Below are 9429 nucleotides of genomic sequence, written 5' to 3'. Positions count from 1 at the left end.
ATCTTTCCTCATCTGCTAAGGCTATAAGTGGGTAATTATGATTCATAGTCTCTTTTGTATATTATGCTCTCTGCCCTTGAAGGAAAATTGTCGGGTTTTTTTTTTCTTCATTTATTTCAATGATGTGACACACGATCACTTCAGACAAACGGCACACAAGAGAAAGGCATTGGAGAAATCATAGTAGCAGGGCTTAGGAGATAGCTCAGTGCTTAAAGCTCTTTCCTTCTGAGCAGCAAGCTTGAAGGCCGGGTTCGTATCCTCACACCTGTAACTGCCAGGTGGGACGGTAACTTTTCTGTAATTCTGGCTCTCAGAGATCAGAGATGGGACAGTGTGCATCCTCAGAGCAAGCTGGAGAGACTCAGTATATTGGAGAGCTCTGGGTTCTCTGGGGACACTCCCTTAATGTAGAAGGTAGTAAGCTATCAAGGAAGACATCAGAAATCAACCTCAAACCTCCACTTCCCCTATACAAACATCCTGACAGGCATACTGATCTAAGCACAGGTGAACATGAAGCCATTCGTGAGTACATAACACAGACACAGACACACACACACACACACACACACACACACACACACACACACACACACATACGTGCAGAAAGAAAACAAAGTCACCATTGTAACTTATGTAGAGAACATGAAACATATTTCATCTTTATTGTCTGTCCCCAGGAGAAGGACCTCATAGCATGGATTCTCTTTCGAACACAAACCCCCTTAAAAGTAATACACAGACATGACCAAGTGGTTTAGAGTACCTCAGCTCAATATTCATATTCAACAATGGAGATTAAATATCAAATAGATAAAAACATGCTCCTAAGGATCTAGGGTTATATCACCTAGATATAAGACAAAAAGATATATATATAAAAAGATAAAAATTCTCTAGTAAGTGAAATAACAATGTGTATAAAGACGTTATAAGATAAGAGAACAGCATGTTCTCAAAACAGTAACTATCATAAAATATTGAATATGCTAATTATTCTGTAGTCAACTTATAATAATAAAGTTTATTAATAATATAACTTGTTATGTATACTAATATTTCAATAAAGTTTGTGATGTGTTAAAGTTATTACAATTACATAAAATCAAATACTATATCTTGAAGGTAGTTCCCTTCACTTCTGAGCCCTGAGGGGCCTCCTTCAAAGGGCTGGAGCGGTGGAGACCAATTACAGGAAACCACAGGCCTTCTGCTGCTACGGTTGGGGAGGTGGGGACTGAGGACATTCGGGATAACATTTAGATGGTGCCTCTGGAAAGAATGGAGCCTGGAGGAATCCTGATTTCTTATGGTCCCTCCCAGAACCCACTACAAGTGTCCCAGCTCCCAGCAGCACAATGTGGTGACTCCATCCCACTCATTTTAGAAGAGTCTGGGTTCTTCTAGGTTTCTCGAAGAATGTAGTCAGTCCTCTCTCCTTTCCCCCAGCAGCCCTCAATGTTGACATAGAGTGTCTCGCTCAGGCACAGGGATCTGGAAGGAAGAGGGAAGCCACGTCAGACTTTGTACACGTGATTCTCTAAGCGTGAATGATTATGTCATAGTCAGTCCTGACTAGAGGTCAGAGCACTTGGCAAGTGTGAACTTATCTCTAATCCTTCTTTCTTTTGTCTATTTCTTCTGTGGTGCTGGGTTCAGTAGCGGGGCTAACACATGGAGGCTCTACCACAGAACAACACTTGATCCTTTAAAAAAAAAAGTGTGGGGTTGGGGATTTAGCTCAGTGGTAGAGCACTTGCCTAGCAAGCGCAAGGCCCTGGGTTCGGGCCCCAGCTCCAAAAAAAAAAGAAAAAAAAAGTGTGTGTGTGTGTGTGTGTGTGTGTGTGTGTGTGTGTTTGAAGGTGACTGCAGAAGCCAGAAGAAACCTTCAGATCCCCTGTGAAAGGCTTTTAGGCTGCTGTGAGCCACCCTCCTCTGCACTTGAAATCAAGTCCCATTCTCTAAAAGAGCAGCAAGTGCTATTAACCACCAAGCGATCTCTCCACCCCTTCAAGCACGTTTCTTTCTTTTTTTTTTTTCCGGAGCTGGGGACCGAACCCAGGGCCTTGCGCTTGCTAGGCAAGCGCTCTACCACTGAGCCAAATCCCCAACCCCTCAAGCATGTTTTTTTTATCTCAACCCTCAAGCATCATGTTCAACTGTGATTCTCAACCTTTGGTAAGCTTGACTCTCAGAGTCACCTGACCTGCCTAAGGTCAGGCCCAGCAGCACCCTGCTTTACCACAGGCACCCGAGATTCACTTTCAGAATGTGGCTTGGAACAAATTCACATCTCACTCCTCACCACTTGCTTCGGATCGGAACTTCTAACCATGCTGTACACATCAGTACCGTATTAGCATCCTGATCCGAGTCTCTGTGTGTACTGCTCACCTTAACCTCTGAAGTAACGCTGAGATCCCTTATCTGGGACTCGGCAACTAACGTGGGATGAAAACCAAGTATTGGTTTCATCTTCTGTCCAAATCTGTCAGTCTAGTTGCAGATTGAAATTAGCCCCTGGAGGGGTTGGGGATTTGGGTTCGGTCCCCAGCTCCGAAAAAAAGAATAGAAAAAAAAAAAAAGAAATTAGCCCCTGGGGCTGGTGAAACGAGCCTGGTGGCTTGCGTGGGGGTGGAAAGATGTCTACTCGGTCCCAGTCCTTGTAACAGTGCCCACTTCTGAGCTCGTCTGTGACTTCTATCACATAGTCCATCTCCCCAAGATCCTGTCTTTCTTTGCTCGCTCGCTCTCTCTCTCTCTCTCTCTCTCTCCTCTCTCTCTCTCTCTCTCTCTCCTCTCTCTCTCTCTCTCTCTCTCTCTCTCTCTGTCTCTCTCTCTCTGTGTGTGTGTGTGTGTGTGTGTGTGTGTGTGTGTGTGTGTGTGTGATGGGATCAATACAGCAATGCTAATGGCTGGGCTATTAAGTATGGAGGTGAGTGAGGGATGAGGGTGGTTCAGGTGGGGGCTCAGTGACCTTCCTAATTAGACCACAGACAGGAGTCCACACCACAGAGAACAGCGACATACCTTCCTCAGGCCGATGACCTCAGGCCTCCACAGTTTTAGGGTTCTAGGTCAGGTTGGTGCGATCTCGTGCCCACACCCAGAGATCTGGATTGTAAGCCTGGATCTGGAGAGAGAGACAGCTCCCTGAGCAATGCCTGGCTTCACCCCAGGGGCACCCTGTACTCTCCCTGTTTAGCCTCAAGGTTTCCATTCCCCCACCTCCCATATTCAACCCCATTCCTCTCTCTGTCTGCCCAGGCTGGCCCTCTGCACCCCATGCTTCCCTCAAACCCCTCCACACCTCTTCACACTCCTCCCGGGACACCCAGATCCTCCAGCCCATGGAGCGAATGAACTGGAAGCGCAGTTTGTGGAACATCGGGCGCTGGGCGTAGCTCTTCCCGTAGAGGAAGTAAAAGATGTCTTGTTTAGGGGCCTGGTTGTCCTCCTCCATGTCATTGGCCAGGTACCTGCAGAAAAATCAGGGTGTTTATGGCTCTTTACCAAGGAGGATCCTGAAGATGCTGGGGGACATTTCATCGTGGGACAGCATCAGGCCTTTCCAGCATGATGGGGACCATCTCACTGTGAACAGAGGCCACCTGAAGGCACCAGTCACATGGAGCTGACAAACACTAGTGCCTACCGATCCCGATGCTGTCCTTGCCCACCTGACATGAGAAGACCCCAGGGTTCCCGTCTCCATCCTCTCCCTCTTCCCTGAGCTTATGTTGTGTGCACACACTGGTGTCAGGTCAGGCTCAGCACCTAAGTGTCGGGACTGACCCTGTTTTCCTTTCCTGGTCATCCTCTCCTTTCAGTGGCTGACAGGTTTGGTTTGTATGATAGAAGAAAGACGCAGAGGGAGAGAGTCAAGGAAGGGACACACGCACCACCTTAGTGCTTGGGGACAGGATTAATTCTCTAGAAAGGACTGTGTGTTTCCTGGTTTTATTCTATGCATTCTTGAGTGTGCAGATGCGTGTGTGTGTTGGGGGTGGGGCTGCACAACTGAGCATGTAAACATACCCAGAAGCCAAGCTTGACTTGTTCCTGGGAGCGAGCTATCTTCTTTCCTAAGGCAGGGTCTCATACTGGGACCTCGGTCTCACCAGTTAGGCTGGGGGTGCTGCTCTGAACCCCAAATGGCCTTCCTTTACATGAACCTCTAGCACTGGAATTTCTAACATCCTGCCCAACTTTTTTGTGTGGTGGGCAAAAAATCTGAACTCAAATCTTCGTGTATGTATAGCAAGCACCATTACTAACTGGGCCATCTCCCCCGCCCTTGTTAAATTTCTCACTGATATAAGTTGGTTTTCATTAGTTAAAAAAAAAAAAACAGTTTACGGGCATTTACGCTGCAAGGATAGGCTAGAGATCCACGTTTTGTGACCCCAACCACCAGGGCAGTGAGCAATGGGAGGAGACGAAAATACTCACAGAGCCAGGAAGAAGTGGATTGGCCTATACTGCCAGGAGAAAAGCCCAGCGCGGCTGAAATAAGCTATGACCATAGACAGGAGATACTGATGGAGAGAGGAGACAAGAGAGGAGCGGTCACACCCTGGAGAGGAGGAAGGTAGGGAGAGAGGAAGGGTGGCGGAGGTGGGCATGAGGTTCAGAGAGGAGCCTGGAGTTTTGGTTCCTGCAGTGTGGGCAAGGGAGGGTGAGAGGGCACAAGCAGGTGCCCTTGCTGCTCCTGCATGGCTGCATGGCTTGCTGCAGCCTGTATGAGGATGGCTGGCTCTGGGTCAGTTCTGAGGGGGGGGGGTTAGGCCATCAGGGACAAGGAGGAGCTTGTCCAGCTGAAGCTAAGGACCCCAGAGAACTGTGGAGAGAGAGGAAGCAATTCCCAGGGTAGGATGGTGGCCTTGGGCTCAGATCCCAAGGACCCCAGTGAAGCAGGAGCCTCCTGTCCACTCTGGAAGACGCTGCCAGTCCTCGCAGAGAGACACTGACAGGATATCAAGGGCCAGGCCCGTGTGTGTTCAGGTGGAACCACTGAAGGACAGAGGAGTGTGGGTCAGTGAGGTCTCTCCCCAGGCAGGACAGGAGCAGGGGGCCAGCTCAGCGCAGGACTCCTCACCTTGTCTGACACCCTCAGCATCTTGTCCCAGTTCAGGAATTTTTTCACCACGGGATCCTCTGTGAAGGAAGCGCACTTGTTATAGTGTGAACCGGGACAGCTTGGGAGCTGCCGCTGGGAGAACCAGCTCCGTGGGAGAAGGTTCAGGCCAGGACCAGTGTGAGACCTGATGTTGTTGGACTGTCCATACCGTATCCTGTAAGCCCATCTACCAAATGCTGTGTGCCTTGTGCTGCATGTGTCTGTGTGTCTGTCTGTCTGTCTGTGTATGTCATTCTATTATTTTTGTTTCTGTAGGTGCCCTTGATTAATGCCAGGAGTCAGAAATGGTGCTGTGGCCGAGATGGGCTTGCCAGGTTGTTTAAGGCAAGGATTATGGAATTTGAGGCTGGAAAGCCATTTAGTGTTCAGATCTCAACGGGTTCTTTTGTGGGAGCCGAGATTCCTTTTGAGGGATACTGAGGGAGGCGCAGACAGTGGAGGCCCGGCTTGTGAAGCTCCAGGCTCTTTCTTCGTGTGGAAGTTTTTTTAAGACCCTATAGTGGCTGGTTATCTAGGGCTGGAGAATTGTTTTGGTTTAGTAAAAAAAAAAAAAAAGATCAACATCACTGTTAGTTATAGGCGTTATAGGAGAATAAAAAAAAGAGGAAGGGACAGTGGTCTCATCTGAGACTCGGGAGAGGAGGCACTGAGCAAAGTTCAGAAAAAAGTCCTCCCTACCATCTCCCTCTCCAGGATTGTGACTGTGACGAACAAGACCTGCAACGGAGTTACATCTGTATCCCAGGACCAAGATGCTACAACAGACTGTGATAATCCCTCACTGTACCAAATGCACATAAGCCAGAAGCACTTATGCTGACAGTCCCATGTCATATGAGGGTTGGAACATGACTGTGTTCGTGTGGGGGTGAAGACACCTCAACCCAGCAAAGTCACAGAGGCTGGGTGAGCACAGAGTTTCTCGTCCTCATGTGGATCTACTTCAACTCTAGCTAAGCCCCCCGGGCACCTATGTGACCCTGAGAATCGGTTGAACTTAAGTTGTTCAGGCTGATAGAGTGCGGGTCTGTGAGGGCAGATTTTCCACAGGGAAGAGGGTTGACTAAAAGTTCCCTCTTTTGCTTAAAGGAGCTAGCTGTGCCGCTGTCTCTTACCGAGCAGCCTGGTGAAGACCTTGTGGTGTTCAGGACGCACTGTAGACACACGTCGCCTCTTCAGCCTCATCCTGAGCCCGCACAGTGTCTCCACTGACCACACCGGCTGGGGATCCGGTTCCAGTAGCTCTGCCAGGTCATCCTCAGAATCCGATGACAAGTCCCTCTTCCGCTTTGGGCTGCTGGATGGAGGCTGGGACCTGGCTTCCACCCTTGGTTCTATGTGAAGAAAGCCCACCCAGTGTGAGGCTCAGGCCTGATGCTCTCAACCCTGTCCCCAGCACCCCAAACATCCCAAACCTCTTCAGCTGCTTCCTTTCCCCAAACCATCGTGTGGTTTCCTTCCCCCTGAATGGAAATCCACTTGCTCCCTCACTTTGTGCCTGTCCCCTCTCCCTGTCCCTCAAGATTCTTCTTCATTAGAGATACACTGTGCCATAGAAAGGAAGTCTCTGTTTGGGTCCCCTTCTCTGTCCTGTCTTTGATTCCTCGTGACTAACACCTTTCCTTGTTTTACAGGGTTTTTGTCCATGTGACACCTGAGTCTGCCGCCCTGATCTCCTTGACTCCAACCCTGCATCCTGGGCCCTCCTTCCTTCCTTCTGTGCCCTCCTCCCTACCATCTCCCTCTCACAGCTCTTCTCGCTCTGTCCCCTCACCTGCCGTTCCTGAGATCTCCCCATCCACCACCACCCCAGGTGAGGGCCTGGTGATGCCAGGCTGAGGACTCTGTTCCTCAGAACACAATGACAGTTGGCCAGCAGTCACGATTCTCCCAACCTGTATTCCCCTTTCCACAAATCCCGGACTCTGATCTATCCCGCCCTCCTCCTGGACTCTGGCTGAATCCACGCCTGGGGTTCCTTCCCCCATCTAGGGAGAAGTCAGGAGTGGAGGAAAACTCCAAGAAGATGCTGTTGTCCACCGAGCTGCCTGCCACCATGGAGTGTGTCTCCTCCAATCAGGAGGAGCGGATGCCTATGATGTCATCAGCCTTCCAATCTGGCAACCAGTTTGAAATAAAACATGTGTAACTGACAGATTGATGTTTCTGCTTGTTCTGAGGATTAGGGGTTAGCCTGTCTCCTACACCCATTCCGTCTCCAAGACCAGTCTCCTTGTCTGTCCTCTTTGCAATGTATATACTAGGGGCTGCATTCTCCTCACAGATCCCTGAAACATGATAGAGTCTCCTTCCCTCTGTGTACCCCCATTTGAAACCTCAGTCTCTTTCCCATTATACATCATTTCTCCATTTGGTTTAATTTTTTCTTTTTTCTTTAACTTTATAAATATATTTATTTACTTTTGTGTTTTGTTTTGCTTAGGACAAGGTTTCCCTGTATATCTCTGTTTGTCCTGGACTTGTATAGACCAGGCTGGCCTCAAACTCAGAAATCTGCCTCCTGAAGAAATGTCTTTTTATAATCCTTCATTCCCCTTCCTTGCTCTATAGGTTTCCGATCCATGTGACATCCACATCCCACCTGCCTGCCCTCTCCTTCTCCTGGTAACCAGGGGCCCGGCTTCTTTACTTCTATAGCCTTCCTCCTTCCTGCCACCCACTCACGTCTCTTCTCACCCTGGTAACTTCACCTGATAGTCCTGGGATATCATCATCCATCACCGGTGAGGCCATCGTGGTGCTCAGCTGAGGACATTGTTCCTCAGACTGTGAGGAAGGTCCACTGGCAGCCATAGCTCTTTTCCCTCCCTTCTATTGAATCCTAGACCCGTGTCTACCTCGCCTTCCTCCTGGACTCTGGCTGAATCCACTCCTGGTTCTTCCTATAGTCTAGGGAGAGATCAGCTGTGGAGGAGAGCCCTGAGAAGGTGTTTGTCCACCCTGCTGCCTAGCTCCACAGAGTTTGGCTCTTCCAATCAGGAGGGGCGGAAGCCTGTGAGGTCATCAGCCTTCCAACCTGGCAACCGGTTTGAAAGACAACATGTGTAACTGATGGGTTGATAGGTTCCGAGGATGAATGGGCAGGTTTGGAAATCTAGATTTGGAGAATGCAATGGGGAATCTAAAGAAAGCAAGACCACTAGGGATGAACGTAGCAGGATAGAGTCTTCGAGGGGCTTGTGAGAGACATGGTGGAGATCTGACATGGCAGGGTAGTATCAGGCCAGAAGTCCTTCTCTGATGGCAACTTTGAACCAGTGTTCCTGGATGGCGAGTGCTACCCATGGTTGTAGTGTCCATATGAACATGAAGGCCTCAGAGGAAAGTTGAGCCTGGCCTTCTGCCCCTAGCATCTCTGTGCCTTGGTGGGCCTGCTTTTCTGAAGTTTCCATTTGTCCTATGGTGTAGGATGGTCTTTAACCAATTCTATGACTCCTAAAATCTAGTGAGGCCCTTAGGTGTAGAAGATGGCTGCTAATGGGGGATTTTTTTTTCTGCCTACGCTCACAATAGATCTTCAGGATTCAAACTGACTCTTCCATATGGTCCAGTTGGCAAAGAGGGGAAATATATAAAGTGACAATCTCTGGATTTCGATCCCTGGGAGAGAGGCCAGTCCTGAGACTCACTGCCAAACAGAGTGTTTCCAAGTCACAGAGGAAGGGGTGATCCTGGGCAGAAAGGTGTGGCATGCTCTAGCAGAAGAGTTGATGTTCAGTGTCTATCCTATTCATGTTTCTGTTCTGTGATTAAATGTTCTGATCAAAAGCAACTATGTGAAGAAAAGGGCTCATCTCAGCAGCTAAACCCAAGTTCCTGTCCATCATTGTGAAGTCAAGGCGGTGTCAAACAGCTGGGCACATCACATCTGCAGAGAGAAACAATGCACACGTGCTCACTCACTGTTGGTGCTCAGTTTGACTAAACAGTTCTGAATCAGGGAATGGTGCCGCCCACGCTGGGCTGGTTCTTCTCACATCAATTAACATAACCCACAGACATACCCAAAGGACAATCCACTCTTTCTCCCAAATGATTCTAGATTGTGTCAAGTAGACAATTAAATCTAACCATCAAAGTATCCCAGATGGCGGGGTTGGGGATTTAGCTCAGTGGTAGAGTGCTTGCCTAGCAAGCACAAGGCCCTGGGTTCTGTCCCCAGCTCCGAAAAAAAAAAAAAAGTATCCAAGATGGCAACCCATGCTAGGGCACAGGACAGAGGACCAGAACACTCAGTCACGGGTTGACTACATTCATTGTACAAT

The 9429-nt window shown here is 48.9% G+C and overlaps 1 protein-coding gene across 2 annotated transcripts; it reads right to left on the bottom strand.

Annotated features, from left to right (window-relative positions):
• Window positions 1-635: 635 nt before the first annotated feature.
• Window positions 636-8095, bottom strand: Spdye4 (speedy/RINGO cell cycle regulator family member E4). 2 transcript variants are annotated; one of them, NM_001034153.1, is given in 7 exon segments: window positions 636-1497; window positions 3034-3136; window positions 3314-3482; window positions 4456-4541; window positions 5102-5160; window positions 6259-6477; window positions 7855-8095. In NM_001034153.1, coding segments are annotated over 6 exon segments (696 nt in total). In that variant the 5' UTR covers window positions 7958-8095; the 3' UTR covers window positions 636-1497; window positions 3034-3076.
• Between the last annotated feature and the right edge of the window lie 1334 nt (window positions 8096-9429).

The sequence above is a fragment of the Rattus norvegicus genome, chromosome 12 (genome assembly GCF_021556685.1).
Source record: "Rattus norvegicus strain SHRSP/BbbUtx chromosome 12, alternate assembly SHRSP_T2T, whole genome shotgun sequence".
Lineage (NCBI taxonomy): Eukaryota > Metazoa > Chordata > Mammalia > Rodentia > Muridae > Rattus > Rattus norvegicus.
Note: the sequence above shows the minus strand (reverse complement) of the source record. Positions and strands in the feature narration are given on the sequence as shown.